Consider the following 17,137-nt stretch of genomic DNA (forward strand, 5'->3'; position numbering starts at 1 on the left):
AGGGAGGATTCCCTCTTCTTCTATTGATTGGAATAGTTTCAGAAGGAATGGTAACAGCTCCTCCTTCTACCTCTGGTAGAATTCGGCTGTGAATCCATCTGGTCCTGCACTTTTTCTGGTTGGTAAGCTATTAATTATTGCCTCAATTTCAGAGCCTGTTATTGGTCTATTCAGAGATTCAACTTCTTCCTGGTTTAGTCTTGGGAGGGTGTATGTGTCCAGGAATTTATCCATTTCTTCTAGATTTTCTAGTTTATTTGCATAGAGGTGTTTATAGTATTCTCTGATGGTAGTTTGTATTTCTGTGGGATTGGTGGTGATATCTCCTTTATCATTTTTTATTGTGTCTTTTTGATTCTTCTCTCTTTTCTTCATTATTAATCTTGTTGGCGGTCTATCAGTCTTGTTGATCTTTTCAAAAAACCAGCTCCTGGATTCATTGATTTTTTGAAGGGTTTTTTGTGTCTCTGTCTCCTTCAGTTCTGCTCTGATCTTAGTTATTTCTTGGCTTCTGCTAGCTTTTCAATGTGGTTGCTCTTGCTTCTCTAGTTCTTTTAATTGTGATGTTAGGGTGTCAATTTTAGATATTTCCTGCTTTCTCTTGTGGGCTTTTAATGCCATAAATTTCCCTCTACACACTGCTTTGAATGTGTCCCAGAGATTCTGGTATGTTTTGTCTTTGTTCTTGTCGGTTTCAAAGAACATCTTTATTTCTGCCTTCATTTCATTATGCACCCAGTAGTCATTCAGGAGCCAGTTGTTCAGTTTCCATGTAGTTGAGCGGTTTTGAGTGAGCTTCTGAATCCTGAGTTCTAGTTTGATTGCACTGTGGTCTGGGAGACAGTTTGTTATAATTTCTGTTCTTTTACACTTGCTGAGGAGTGCTTTACTTCCAACTATGTGGTCAATTTTGGAATAAGTGCAGTGTGGTGCTGAAAAGAATGTATATTCTGTTGATTTGGGGTGGAGAGTTCTGCAGAAGTCTATTAGGTCTGCTTGGTGCAGAGCTCAGTTCAATTCCTGGATATCCTTGTTAACTTTCTCTCTAGTTGATCTGTCTAATGTTGACAGTGGGGTGTTAAAGTCTCCCATTATTATTGTGTGGGAGTCTAAGTCTCTTTGTAGGTCTCAAAGGACTTGCTTTATGAATCTGAGTGCTCCTGTATTGGGTGCATATATATTTAGGATAGTTAGCTCTTCTTGTTGAATTGATCCCTTTACCATTATGTAATGGCCTTCTTTGTCTCTTTTGATCTTTGTTGGTTTAAAGTCTGGTTTATCAGAGACTAGGATTGCAACCCCTGCCTTTTTTTGTTTTCCATTTGCTTGGCAGATCTTCCTCCATCCCATTATTTTGAGCCTATAGGTGTCTCTGCACGTGAGATCGGTTTGCTGAATACAGCACACTGATGGGTCTTGACTCTTTATCCAATTTGCCAGTCTGTGTCTTTTAATTGGAGCATTTAACCCATTTACATTTTAAGTTAGTATTGTTATGTGTAAATTTGATCCTGTCATTATGATGTTAGCTGGTTATTTTGCTCGTTGGTTGATGCAGTTTCTTCCCAGCCTCGATGGTCTTTACAATTTGGCATGTTTTTGCAGTGGCTGGTACTGGTTGTTCCTTTCCATGTTTAGTGCTTCCTTCAGGAGCTCTTTTAGGGCAGGCCTGGTGGTGACAAAATCTCTCAGCATTTGCTTGTCTGTAAAGGATTTTATTTCTCCTTCACTTATGAAGCTTAGTTTGGCTGGATATGAAATTCTGGGTTGAAAATTCTTTTCTTTAAGAATGCTGAATATTGGCCCCCACTCTCTTCTGGCTTGTAGAGTTTCTGCTGAGAGATCCACTGTTAGTCTGATGGGCTTCCCTTTGTGGGTAACCTGGCCTTTCTCTCTGGCTCCCTTAACATTTTTTCCTTCATTTCAACTTTGGTGAATCTGACAATTATGTGTCTTGGAGTTGCTCTTCTCAAGGAGTATCTTTGTGGCATTCTCTGTATTTCCTGAATCTGAATGTTGGCCTGTCTTGCTAGATTGGGGAGGTTCTCCTGTATAATATCCTGCAGAGTGTTTTCCAACTTGGTTCCATTCTCCCCGTCACTTTCAGGTACAACAATGAGACGTAGATTTGGTCTTTTCACATAGTCCCATATTTCTTGGAGGCTTTGTTTGTTTCTTTTTATTCTTTTTTCTCTAAACTTCTCTTCTCGCTTCATTTCATTCATTTGATCTTCCATCAATGATACCCTTTCTTACAGTTGATCGAATCAGCTACTGAGGCTTATGCATTCATCACATACTTCTCATGCCTTGGTTTTCAGCTCCATCAGGTCCATTAAGGATTTCTCTGCATTGGTTATTCTAGTTAGCATTCGTCTAATCTTTTTTCAAGGTTTTTAACTTCTTTGCCATGGGTTCAAACTTCCTCCTTTAGCTCAGAGTAGTTTGATCATCTGAAGCGTTCTTCTCTCAACTTGTCAAAGTCATTCTCCGTCCAGCTTTGTTCTGTTGCTGGTGAGGAGCTGCGTTCCTTTGGAGGAGGAGAGGCACTCTGATTTTTAGAGTTTCCAGTTTTTATGTTCTGTTTTTTCCCCATCTTTGTGGTTTTATCTGCCTTTGGTCTTTGATGATGGTGACGTACAGATGGGGTTTTGGTGTGGATGTCCTTTCTGTTTGTTAGTTTTCCTTCTAACAGTCAGGACCCTCAGCTGAAGGTCTGTTGGAGTTTGCTGGAGGTCCACTCCAGACCCTGTTTGCCTGGGTATCAGCAGTGGAGGCTGCAGAACAGCGGATACTGGTGAACAGCAAATGTTGCTGCCTGATCGTTCCTCTGGAAGTTTTGTCTCAGAGGAGTACCTGGCTGTGTGAGGTGTCAGTCTGCCCCTACTTGGGGGGTGCCTGCCAGTTAGGCTACTCAGGGGTCAGGGACCCACTTAAGGAGGCAGTCTGTCTGTTCTCAGATCTCAAACTCCGTGCTGGGAGAACCACTACTCTTTTCAAAGCTGTCAGACAGGGACATTTAAGTCTGCAGAGGATTCTGCTGCCTTTTGTTTGGCAATGCCCTACCCCCAGAGGTAGTGTCTAGAGAGGCAGGGAGGCTTTCTTGAGCTGCAGTGGGCTCCACCCAGTTCCAGCTTCCTGGCTGCTTTGTTTACCTACTCAAGCCTAGGCAATGGTGGGCGCCCCTCACCCAGCTCGCTGCTGCCTTGCAGTTTGATCTCAGACTGCTCTGCTAGCAATGAGCAAGGCTCCGTGGGTGTAGGACCCTCTGAGCCAGGCACAGGATATAATCTCCTGGTGTGCCGTTTGCTAAGACCATTCGAAAAGTGCAGTATTAAGGTGGGAGTGACCCAATTTTCCAGGTGCCCCCTGTCACCCCTTTTTTTGACTAGGAAAGGGAATTCCCTGACCCCTTGTGCTTCCCGGGTGAGGTGATGCCTCGCCCTGCTTCAGCTCACACTCGGTGTGCTGCACCCACTGTCCTGCACCCACTTGCCGACACTCCCCTGTGTGATGAACCCGGTACCTCAGTTGGAAATGCAGAAATCACCCGTCTTCTGCATTGCTCATGCTGGGAGCTATAGACTGGAGCTGTTCCTATTCAGCCATCTTGGCTCCACCTCAGTTATTTCTTTATAGCAATGCAAGAATGGCCTAATACAGCTGTGTTTACTAAATCAGGGAATTCATGTTTCAATACTATCTATCAGTCAAAAAAAAGTTGTAATTTAAATTTTTCCTAGAAAATTTCCAACTTCCATGAATTAATCAATTATTCTTTCACAAAAACATTTTATATTAAATACTTTTTATATTTGTAACAAATGTTCAAAAGACCCTGTGGCTAGAAAATTACATTTCTGAAATTTTTATGTGTGTGTATGTGTGTGTGTATATATATATATATATATATATATGAATTTTATAGCTTTATATCATTTTGAGAAAAAAAAGTCCATAATTCCAGAAATATTTCCAAACAACTATTTTACAATGTTTTCTCTGCAAAACTCAGAGCAGTTGGTTTTTTTTTTTACAAATGTCACTTTACCTTGAAGTGACAGAGTATGTGTTTAATATCTTCTAGCTAGAATGTTTCTGTTAGCCACTTGCCATCAAAGAAAAGTTCTACAGATTTGTAACCCTCGTCTTTTTTGAAAGAAAACTGCATAATTCTTACACAAGTTCAAGAGTACTTTGAAGCATGTTGTCACAACAGTGAACTTTACAGAGATTTTAAAGTCTATCTCTCATCTCATTATAAACTATTATAAGACTGTACTATGTAAAATAATTTAATATATAGATTCACTTAACAGTTACATACATATTTTCACGTTGAAACACAAAAGTAAATAAATGAGTAATGATGCCACTTTCAGCCCCTCTACATTGCAAAAGCCTTCCGCTCTTCCTTTAACGTACCTTACAGGACACATTAATGTTTAACAAATAGACCAAGTGAAGACATCAGTGCCAATCTATAGTAAAGAATATATATGTTATTTCTTACTTTATAAATAAGGTAGAATTTATTATCTTGTATAATTAATGGCATGTATTTATAGTCAACAAAGTCAGTTAAAATAAAAAAAATTATAGGATGTCCACAAATAGATTTTATTGTATATTTACTTTTTAAATAGACTATTTTTAGAGCAATTTTAGGTTCACAGAAAAGTTGAGCAGGAAGCACAGAGAGTTCCCATACATGCTCTGCCCCTACACACATAAAGCCTCTTCCATATCAATACCCTCCTACAAAGTGGTACATTTATTGCAACAGAAATGAACCTATGCTGACACATCACTATCACCCAAAGTCCACAGTTTACATTACGGCTATTGGTGTTGGACATTCTATGTATAGTGACATGTATTCACTATTATTAGTATCATACAAAATAGACTCACTGCTCTAAAAATCCGGTGTTCTGCAGATTCATCCCTCGCTCCCCTCTAACTCCTGGCAACCACTGATCTTTTTCATTTTCTCAATAGTTTTTATAATTACTTTTTAATCTTTCTCTTAAAACCTTTAAAAATCATACCTTTAAAATTTTCTTTTTCTATGTTATGGAGCATATTTAATAACAACACATATATAAGTTATTAAGGAATAAATGTATATATGTTAGGGAAGCTGGCTTAAAAATAAGAGTGTGCAATGAAAAAGTTTGGAGACTACTCCTCTGTGGCATCAGGTGACTAACTGTAGAAGTACACTGGAAGCAACCGAGCTAGTTGACTCTTCCCGTACTTAGGGCTGTGCAGGGTGGAACAGCTGGGTTTGTCCCCAGAAACAAAAACCATGAGTAAGGACCCTAGAATCAGGAAAGCAGAGCAGAGCCTAAGGAAGCTTCCAAACCCAGAGGACAGTCTATCTATTCACTGTATCTCACAGCATGTATGTCCTACTTCTTTCCCTCACACCCAGATGTAAGCTCTAATAATCAAAATCTTCATCTACAAAGAAGCATAAAAGCAGCACCTCACTCTAGGGTATTGAAATCTGTATTGCATGCTTCATAACAAATTACCACAAACTTAATGGCTTAGAACAACACAAATTTATTATTTCTTAATTTCCATGGGCCAGGAGTCCAGCATAGGTTAGTGGGGTCCTCTGCTCAGGATCTCAGCAGGCTGAAATCAAGGTATCATCTGGAGCTGTGATCTCATCTGAGAAGGAGGGTCCTCTTCCAAGCTCATTCAAGTTGGCAGAATTCACTTACTTGCCATTGTGTATCAGAAGTCCCCATTTTCTTGCTGGCTGTCACCCAGGATCACTCTCTGCTCCTAAAGGGCATACTCAGCTCCTTGCCAAATGGCACCACCTCTTTCAACATGGCTGTTTGCTTTCCTCCAGTCCAGCAAAAGAACATCTCTCAGACACCTTGGCTTCTTGAAAGGAGTCACCTGATTAGGTCAGGCCCATCCAGGACAATCTCTTTTGATGAGTAACCTAATCACAGGAGTGGTATCCATTACATTTACTGGCATCGCCCACCATCGAGGGGAGAAGACTAATTTTATAGCAGATGTACAACATGGCGAAGGACAAAGGGGTCATCTTAGAATTCTGATTACTGCAGCCTAAAACACTCCTTATACCAAAACTAACTCAAAATTGATCACAGATTTAAATATAAAACATAAAGCTATGAAACTTTTAGAAGAAAATATATGAAAAAAATCTTTGGGATCTCGAGCTTGGTAAAGAGTTCTTAGACACAAAATCAAAAGTGTGATCAATGAAAGAAAAAAACAATAAACTGAACTTCATCAGAAACTGTTCATTAAAAATTATTGCCCTGTGAAAAAAAGTTCTGTTACAAAGAGTAAATGACAGAGAAAAAATATTTGCAAACCACACATCTGATAGTTTCTAGAATACATAAACAACTCTCAAAACTCAACAGTAAAAAGACAATTCAATTAGAAAATGAGCAAAAGGCACTAAGATACATTTTACCAAAGAGAATATACAAATAGCAAATTTTATCAAAAGAGAATATACAAATAGCAAATAGGCACATAAAGATATTTTCAAAAATCACTAAGCATTAGGGAAATGCAAACTTAAAACCATAGTAAGATATCACTACACCTATCAGAATGGCTAACAGAAAAAAAGTGGGATAACACCAAGTGCTGGTGAGGAAGCAGAGAAACTGGATCTCTTAAAGATTCATGGTGAGAATGAAAAAAATGGCAGTCATTCTGGAAACAGTTGGACAATTTTTTAAAAATTAAATGTAACTTACATATAGCTAGGCAATCACATTCCTCAGTACTTATCCTAAAAAAATGAAAACTTGTGCCCAAACAGAAACTTGCATAAAAATGTTCAATGCAACTTTATAGGTAATAGCCGAAATCCAGAAACAACAAAATATCCTTCAGTGAATGAATGGCTAAACAAACTGTGATACATTCATACCATGAATACAAGTCACCAATAAACTATTAATCAATATTGACAAATAAAGGAATAAACTATTGATATATGCAAAAACTTGGATGGATCTCAAGAGCATTACACTGAGTGAAAAAGCCAACTCAAAAAGTCACACTCTGTATGACTGCATTTATATTACATTATTGAAATGACAAAGTTATAGAAATGGAAACTTTAGTGGCTGCTACGAGTTAGGGATGATGGCAGGATAGGGGGTGATATGTCCATAAACTGGTTAGTTGAGAGAGAATTTTGTTGGTACCTTTCTGTATCTTGATTGTGGTAGTGTCTATACAAATACACACATGAAAAAATGTCACAAAACTGTATTTACCCATTGTACTAGTGCCAATTTTCTGGTTTTGACATTTTCCTAAAGTGATGTAAGATGTAACACTGGGGAAAGCTGGATAAAGCATACACAGGGACCTCCCTGTGCTATTTTTGTACTTTTCTGTGAATCTATAATTATTTCAAAATAAAAAGGTAAAAAAGTAAATATATAGCATTCTAACATTTAATTTAAAAGGGAAGATATACAAATTTATAGACATGTCTATATTTATTTTAGAAACAAATAAACAAGAAGAGAATAAAACATTAAATTTTTTTTTAAATGATACTGATTTAGCTGGCAAAGGCATGGACTAGACCAACCAGTCTTCTGCACATAACTTCTTATGCAGATTCTTGAATAAAACGACCTAGCATTTTGCTCATCACACTCAACATGAGAGGTTATCAGATACCCGTCTATATTTGCTCACTGACTGTCATAGCAACACCAGCTATTCTGAGACCCTCTGCAGCCTGTTGCCTCAAAAGAGTCAATGTAATCTGAGAGGTATATGCACTCAGCTCAATTCTCCACTCAAAGGTAAACCCATGTAAGCCCCAAAGGAGGTGAACCCCACACTCTACAATCAGGAATTGCCAAATAAGTTAGAACGTATGGAAGTCAATAAAGCCTATGCTCTTACCAAATCTTTGCTCAAAGGTTTTCTAGCTTCCTCTGTAGTTCCCATGTTCCAGGGTTTGCCTGGACCCTGGTTATAACAATAGCTACTACAGGCCAGACACCACGTTATAAGCTTTGCATATTTTTTCTAATTCTGACAATAATCCTGTAGGTGTATGGTGTTACACCAGGATTATAGCTGCCTTCCAATAATCCTGTAAGACTCATATTATCCTTATAGACTAAGAAATTGTGGTTCAGTGATGCTAAGTACCTTGTCCAGTGTCACCCAGTTAATAAAGAGTAGAATTGGGATTCAAATCCATGCCTGTCCATTTCCAAAGCCCATGTTCACTCAATGTGTTCCAAGTTTCCTGGTTTGATTTGGATTGGTTGATGTTTGTTTATTTGTTTGTTTCTCAGTGAAATCAGTAGACTTAGTCCAGGCTTTCCAAGTTTCATAAAGTGCACAGCTAACTTATTACAACATACATATAACAAGAATTGAATCCATATTCTCTCTTTTATTGACCCATGTTCTCTCCTTTATTAGCTGAAAAAGATACAAAGCAAACCCCTTTTGAATTTTGCTATGACGCCAGGACTTTCAAAGATCTCACAATCATTAATAAGTATTACTCTGCATTGACTCTGAGCTACAGATTTTTGTTTATGTAAATAAATATTTCAAATAAAAGAACTTCAAATGATATTTTCTTGGGAACTTCATTCATTCTGTAGTTGTTCAATAAACCTTTGTAACAAAATAATGAATCTCTATTCTATGAAAGCATGCCATATAACTTCCACACTTCCCTCAAAACATCTTTTGATTCTAAAAACATATATAATTTGAAAGAAGACTTCAATTTTTTTAATGGGAAAAAATTAAGCTTAGAAATTATAGCAAATCATCTATTATCCACACAATAGATTACTTTGAAAAAAAGGAAAACAACTTCTGGTATACTCGATTAACTTATACATGTAAAATGATAATGTGCTATGTATCTCTTAGCAGCCTGACTATAAGGACCTGTTAGCATCAGTAAAGGACTTGACAAGCAAAATACCAAGACAGTGATATCCCAAATCCTGCCCACATAGGATTAGCTCATCTAACTCATAAATTCTAATTCTGAATGAGATCTATACATGCTGGATATATGTATAGAAGGAATGGGACTCAGAGACATTATATTTCATTTCCATTTTAACTACTAAGATGGGGAAGGGTTTCATCGTGCGCTGCCCGGAAAATTACCTGACAGAAAAAAAAAGACCTTTCTTTTATATAAAAACTAAGATTTTAGTGAACCAAGTTCCTCCCCCTTCGTTATTTATAAGAAGTTTTCTGGATAGCCCATATTCGGTCCTACATGTATTAGGGTTTGTGTACATATACAAGAATTTTATTCCTTTATAGACTGGTCTGGGCCACCACTGTCCAGCTAAAATTGTATATGACTATTACAGGCTATGGTAAAAACAGTGTGTAACTAGATACTGAATGCAGTGTATACACAGATACTGAAGGGCTTTTTAGTGATAATGGTGACAATGATAAGGATAGCAAATATATCAGGTCAGTAGAAGAGAAAAAATTTTGTTGCAAATATGCAACCTCCTTAGTCAAGCACAACTGAAGGCAAAATTGTAAACTGACTTGATGTGATGCTGCATGTAGTTCAGCTGTTTTGTTGGTGTTATTTTATATAAGAAAAAGAGAATCCAAGCTCATTTTCCTTTTTTGGCATTTGAAATGGCCCTGGACTTGACTTATCCCATCACTCAAAGTTTTTACTGGCACCATCTTTGAAGGATGTAAATATAATAGCTTTTCAGGTATGAGAAGGAGTCTCATGGGAAACCATATTCAGCAGAGTTGCAGAACACTTTTGCAGCAGACTTTTTTTAAATGATGTTTTCTTTGTATCTTGTTTAGACTCTAAACTTTTTTCTGGCTTCCACTCAACCATGGCATATACAACTAAATGTGCCAAAAACAAGACCAATACTTTTTCAAATATGTTACTTCCAACTAGAACTGAATCAAGGCTAATTCTAAGGGCAAATGCAGCTTCTAGATTGATGGTGATTATTGCCCTTATTACGCTAAAGATTATTGTAAAGAAAGAGCAAAGGGACAATGACATATAGAAAAAAACCAGCATGGTTTCCTACAAAAATATGGAAAAGAGGTCATCAAAATAATCAGAGAATGAGAAAAGTTCCTATTGAAAACCATTGCATATGGACATGAAAACCATAAAAGGCAACAATAATCTTAGAAAAAGTCAGAGGAATGAGTTTCTCAGAAGATACTACTAGATCAGTGATAATAACACCAATACTAATAAATTGCCTTACTTTAAGGACTTAGAAATTTAAGCAGCCTGCAAAACACTTGTCATATTGGTAAATTACAGAATTGCCACTGGGTTTATTAATGTGTTGCAAAACAAGGTCTGATAAACTGAAAGTTGCTTGGTTAGTGACTAAAGCAGAATTGTGGGCCATAGGAAAACAAGAAGTTTAACTTCATTACTTTAGTTCTCTATCACACACAAAAATATATTATTATGGTTATCATTTCTTCAGCACCTTCTCTGTCTTGACATCATTAGGAGTTTTACAATGAAGATTATTAGAGCTGCTTTGGAGACTTTGGGGTCTATTGACATATAGATAAGACAGAGTATGGTGGTGTGAGTATACAGGTGAATATTTGGATTCTGTTGCAATGGTGTCAGCTACAATTCAGGTAGTCCACCTCTGCTCAAATGTCAAAATCATGACATCTGGCCTCAATAAGTGGAAATGTTCGTATGAATTTTTGATATCTAAGAGTACACTCCTTGGAGATCACAGTTACTTTGACTTTCTCTAACACTTAGCAAGTAACAGATATACCTGTGCAGAATGATTAGGCTCCTCACTCAAAAGGCGGCCATTCTCTGATCCTATTAAATAAAGCATATGCAAATAGGAACATAGTCTGTTTTCAGTGATGGCATACATAATCTCTTACTTTTTACACACTCCTTGAAAAACAGGAATTATTTAGCAATATTTTAGATATAAAGATCCCAAGGCTCAGGGTTCATAAATAACTTTCTTATGGGCACATTGCTAAAAAGTGACATGGCTGGAAATAAGAGGTCCATTTGATTTCAAACCTCCTACTTTTTTCCTTAATTTGCATGCAGTTCTGCCTCTCAAAAAGGCCACAAGGGAGAAAATCCTGGTTCATTCATTAACATATTCAACAAATATTATTGAGTACCTATTATGTTCTAGGTGCTGAAGATACTGTGGTAAAGTAGATAAAGCCCTGCCCTCTTGGCTCTTACCTTTTGGTGAGAAATACGTAATAGCCAAACATATTATGTCAGGGCTATAAAGTATGCAGGGAGAAGGGAGGTTATTTTAGTGAGGAATGAGAGAAGGCTTCTATGAGGTGATATTTATGCAAAGACATAAATGAAGTGAAGGAGTGAGCCTTGTGGAAATTTGAGAGAAAGGGATACCAAGTAAAGGGACCACCAAGCACAAAGCCTCTAAAATGGGCCTATGTGCACTGTGTTCAAGTTACAGGAAAAAGGTCAGTGTCACTATAGTTCAGTGAATGAGATGGAGAATGTTAAGGTGATGGAGTTGGAGAGCAGCAGGGCCCAGATCATGAAGAGCCCAAGGCCAAAATGAGAAGTTTGAAGTTCATTTTAAGGGTGATGGGAAGCCATTTAGCTGTATAAGAAGGGAAGAATGGCAAAAATGATTCATATTTTTCTTTTTTTATCTTTTAAGTTTAGGGTTACATGTTCAGGATGTGCAGGTTTGTTACATAGGTAAATGTGTGCCATGGTGGTTTGCTGCGCAGATCATCCCATCACCTAGGTATTAAGCTCAGCATCCATTAGCTGTCCTTCCTGATGCTCTTCCTCCCCCAACTCGCCCCCAACAAGCCCCAGTATGTGTTGTTCTTCTTCATGTGTACATGTGTTCTCATCATTCAGTTCCCACTAAGAACATGCAGTATTTGGTTTTCTGTTTCTATGTTAGTATGTTAAGGATAATGGCTTCCAGCTCCATCCATGTTCCCACAAAGAACATGACCTCGTTCTGTTTTACAACTGCGCAGTATTCCATGGTGTGTATGTACCACATTTTCTTTATCCAGTCTATCATTGATGGGCATTTGGGTTGATTTCATGTCTTCACTATTGTGAACAGTGCTGCAACGAACATATGTGTGCATGTATCGTTATAACAATGATTTATTTATACATCTTTGGTATATACCCAGTAATGGGATTGCTGTGTCAAATGGTATTTCTGCCTCTAGGTCTTTGAGGAATCGCCACGCTGTCTTCCACAATGGTTGAACTTACACTCCTACCAACAGTGTAAAAGTGTTCCTTTTTCTCCACGACCTCACCAGCATCTGTGTTTTTTTACTTTTTAATAATAGCCATTCTAACTGGCACGAGATGGCATCTCACTGTGGTTTTAGTTTGCATTTCTCTAATCATCACTGATGTTGAGATTTTTTTCATATGTTTGTTGGCCGCATGTATGTCTCCTTTTGAGAAGTGTCTGTTCATGTTCTTTGCCCACTTTTTGATGGGGTTGTTTGTTTTTTCTTGTAAATTGGTTTAAGTTGCTTGTAGACTCTGGATATTAGACCTTTGTCAGATGTATTGCAAAGATTTTCTCTTGTTCTGTAGGTTGTCTGCTCAATCTGATGATAGCTTCTTTTGGTGTGCAGAAGCTCTTTAGTTTAATTAGATACCATTTGTCAATTTTTGCTTCGGTTCCAATTGCTTTTGGCATTTTCATCATGAAATCTGTACCCATGCCTACGTCCTGAGTGGTACTACCTAGATTTTCTTCTAAGGTTTTTATAGTTTTGGGTTTTACATTTAAGTCTTTAATCCATCTTGAGTTAATTTTTGTATAAGGTGTAAAGAAGGGTTCCAGTTTCAATATTTTGCATATGGCTAGCCAGTTCTTCCAGAACCATTTACTAAACAGGGAATTTTTCCCCATTGCTTGTTTTTGTCAGGTCTGTCAAAGGTCAGATGTTGCAGGTGTGTGGTCTTATTTCTGGATTATCTATTCTGTTCCATTAGTCTATGTATCTGTGCTTATACAAGTACCGCGCTGTTTTGATTACTGTAGCTTTGTAATATAGTTTGAAGTCAGATAGCATGATGTCTCAAGCTTTGTTCTTTTTGCTTAGGATTGTCTTAGCTATTCAGGTTCTATATTAATTTTAAAATAGTTTTTTCTAATTCTGTGAAGAATGTCAATGGTAGTTTAATGCTAACAGCATTGGGAATCTATAAATTATTTTGGGCAGTAAGGCCATTTTCACAATATTGATTCTTCTTATCTTTGAGCATGGAATATTTTTCCATTTGTTTGTGTCCTTTCTGATTTCTTTGGGCAGTGGTTTGTAGTTTTCCTTGAAGAGGTCCTTCACTTCCCTTGTTAGCTGTATTCCTAGGTTTTGTTTGTTTGTTTGTTTGTTTTTTGCAGCAACTGTGAATGGATATTCATTCATGATTTGACTCTCGGCTTGCCTGTTGTTGGTGTATAGAAATAGTGATTTTTGCACACCGATTTTGTATTCTGAGACTTTGCTGAAGTTGCTTAAGAAGGTTTGGTCTGAGATTAAGTTGGCTTCATCCCCAGGATGCCAGGTTGCTTCAACAAACACAAATCAATAAATGTGATTCATCACATAAACTAAACAACTAAAGAAAAAAAAAACATGATTATCTCAATAGATGCAGAAAAGGCCTTCGATAAAATTCAACATCCCTGCATGTTAAAAACTCACAATAAACTAGGTATTGAAGGAACACACCTCAAAATAATAAGAGCCATATATAACAAACCCACAGCCAATATCATACTGAATTGGCAAAAGCTGGAAGCATTCCCCTTGACAACTGGCACAAGTCAAGGCTGCCCTCTCTCACCATGCCTATTTAACATAGTATTGGAAGTTCTGGCTAAGGCAATCAGGCAAGAGAAAGAAATAAAGGCTATTCAAATAGAAAGAGAGAAAGTCAAATTATCTTTGTTTGCAGAAGACATGATCCTATATCTGATTCACATTTTTCAAGTTGGGGAAATAAAACATTTTAAAATTTCATATTGAAACGCAGTGGATAAAACACTAATAAAGATTATTCCTTTTTAAAAGCCAAATACCTCTTGCTAGTAAGAAAAAGATGGGGGATGGAGGGAAGGTCCAAAACAAGGTTAGTGATCTATTCAGGCCCTTTCCCATCTTCATGCGTCCCAAAGGCTCACAGCATACATGCTGGTACTCAGTGATTCCCGTATTAGTGCTTGTTTTGTTCTCCTTGTAATTAAGAATGGTAACACTGAGGTTCTTTCTTTTTAATTCATCCTCCCTGCATGCTTGTTCATTCTCTGTCATCTCACCCAGTCACCTATTAAGCACAGGGTTAAATAAAGAACAGGAGTTCCATACATACTTATTCCACTTGATTAAATTAAGATTATAAAATATTGGTACGGTTCTTCATTATAGTTAGTGAGCCTTTCAATTTCATTAATAATGTGGATTATATTTGAAGTGCCTATTTAACCCCTTCAAAAGATATTTGGGGCTTAATAAAGGCACTTTCTATCTCAATTATCTCTTTCTGATTTACAGTTTTTGCAGACTAAACAAAGTGATAACCAGCACCCCCCGTGTGTCTGTTCCATAATCGACCTACAAAGATCCAACTGCTTTGATCAGATCTGACAATGGACCAAAGACACATCCTAATTCTGACCTTTTGGGGTTCAATATGTAAATTGTCTTAAAGAGTAGTGTTAGTGCAAAAAGAAAAGCTACAGAAATAAATAGCTTGCAGGGTTGAGAGCTAGTTGTTCACTACCAAAGAAAAACTGCTCAGTCCATTATCTTGAAACAAACAGCTCCTCAGAAAGTGCATTTAACCCACTGACTCAGAGTAAATACATCCACACATCCACACCTTTTTGACTGCCTTATCTTTCCTCTTTTCACATCAAACTGTTAGTTTTATTTATGAATTTCAGCAAAGTACATCCATAATTGATTTCTTTATATTAATTCGGACAGAGGTGCTAAAAACACATTTAGCTAGAATTATAAGAATTTGATGTACTTGTTTGTGGTTTACTTAAATATAATATGAACAATTTTCAATATACCTGAAGAAAAGCAAATTGGCAAAGAGAAAGAGAGAAAACATTTTATGCTTTTATTAAGAGCCAGTCCTTTTATCACCATGATTCCACTCTGATTCTGATATAATATAGCAAATTGGTTTGGGAATTTGCATGCTTCAGCCAGGGTTATCATCTACTTCAATAATCCCTATAATCTCTATTCTATAACAAAATTCATTGAAGTATGTTAAACTATATCACTCTGAAAAAAATATTGTTACCATTTTAGTTTTTAAAACAGGTTTATTGAGGTATAATTAATAAACAAAGAATTGCACATATTTAATAAATAGCCATTTTGTTTTAAGGACAAATTGATTCCCAGGTGCCTTCTGATTTTCAACTAAAGCAATGAGTTTACTTTTTGTACATTGTGAAGGAATAAATAATAAGAGTGCCATGAAATTCTCCTAAGACCATAGTTTATTTGCAGTATCACAGGGTTTCAATAGCTGGAAAAAAAAAAAACCTTACCAATCCTCCAGTTCAATCCTCATTTTGCAGATTAAAAGTCGTCCTATAGACTTCACTGCTGCAAAGCTACCTAGTGGATGAGACTCAAACTCCAGATATTTCCTATTTGTATTTCCTGATAATAACATTTTATAGGAAAAGGAATTTGTAGCCACATAAACTTCAAGGTCCACTCAAATGCTACCTCCTCTACGAAGCCTCTCCTAATCACCCAGCAAGAACAAATTTCATTCGTCTCTAAAGGGCAAGCAATGGTACTTTTATCTATGCCTCTCCTATGCAACCATGTCTTTCATTTCATATCAGTCTCAACTTTCATATTAAATTTCACATTCTCTCTTTCCCCTCAAAAAAAAAAAAAGTTTGAGTTACCTTTGTGTCCCAGAGTACAGCGCAATGCCTTACATTTGGTAGGTTCTCAGTACATCACTGAATGATGTTAGCCATATCCAAATCTATATGATCAACAGAGCTGGCCATTTTGGTTTAAAGCCAGTATCTTAGTTCACACTGGTCTCTAAATACTATTAAGCGATATTTTTATTTCCTCTCTAGAATAACTAGAGAACTTTGAAACAAAGCCATTCTAGTCCCTGTTGCTCCTATGGACTACCAGGAGTCCAGGATACGAACCACCAAGCCACTGGACTCACAACAAGAGGACTTCCTCTCTCTATCTAGAGTAATTGTCTGAATACCAGCAGAGTCTGGCTTCTCCAGATCCTTCAAAAAATCTGCATTCCTTTACCAGTGAGAACACATTAGAATGTTGAGTAAGAAAAGTAAGTTATGTGTCAAGGCATTTCATCCATTCTGCTTTCAGTACATAAAGTGGGAGGGGCCCAAAAAATAATGCCTCAGAGAATTCCTACTGGCATGGAGTGAAAATGTGCCTTTAGTTTGCAAACAGGTACTATACACAAGCAAGATAAAGCCTATTAGAGCCTTATCTGATTTGCATATAACACAAATGTTGAAGTCTTTCGAGTTTTCAAGTGGCATAAAATACTACACAATTCCTTTATGACTCAAAACAAGATGCAAGAGAGAGTACATAGCAAAAGTTCACTCAAGTATACCATCCCACAGACTGAATGTGCTTCTCTATAAGAAAAAACCTTTGTTTGATTGCATTGACACAATGCATAGAAACAACAGTATATGTCCTTTGCATAGAACCTGTTTTATAATGCTAGTACAATTCTCACCTTCCTTTATCTGAAACCCTTGGAACCAATGTGTTTCTCAGTTCAGGATTTTTCCTATTTTAGAAATGTGGGCTGTAATCCCAGTACTTTGGGAGGCCAAGGCAGGTGGATCATTTGAGGTTAGAAGTTCGAGACCACCCTGGCCGACACAGTAAAACTCTGTCTCCATAAAAAAAAAAAAATACAAAAATTAGCCAGGCATGGTGGCACGCACCTGTGGTCCCAGTTATTGTGGAGGCTGAGGCAGGAGAGTCGCTTAAACCTGGGAGGCGGAAGTTGCAGTGAGCTGAGATTGCA

At 37.3% G+C, this 17,137-nt stretch overlaps 1 protein-coding gene across 15 annotated transcripts in view; it reads right to left on the reverse strand.

Moving 5' to 3' along the window:
• The window catches only part of CCDC171 (coiled-coil domain containing 171), a 445,777-nt gene that overhangs the window by 64,655 nt on the left and 363,985 nt on the right, over positions 1 to 17,137 (reverse strand). The window contains exon 25 of one of the 15 annotated variants that reach the window (XM_063649491.1): positions 5,556 to 5,965. The exons of the other annotated variants lie outside the window; for them this stretch is intronic. Within the exon in view, the coding sequence (XP_063505561.1) occupies positions 5,924 to 5,965 (42 nt within the window). The 3' untranslated portion in view covers positions 5,556 to 5,923. Of the gene's footprint in view, positions 1 to 5,555; positions 5,966 to 17,137 lie in introns of those variants that run through there. 15 annotated transcript variants of the gene reach the window in all.

This window comes from Pongo pygmaeus, chromosome 13, assembly GCF_028885625.2.
Source record: "Pongo pygmaeus isolate AG05252 chromosome 13, NHGRI_mPonPyg2-v2.0_pri, whole genome shotgun sequence".
Taxonomy (NCBI): Eukaryota; Metazoa; Chordata; class Mammalia; order Primates; family Hominidae; genus Pongo; species Pongo pygmaeus.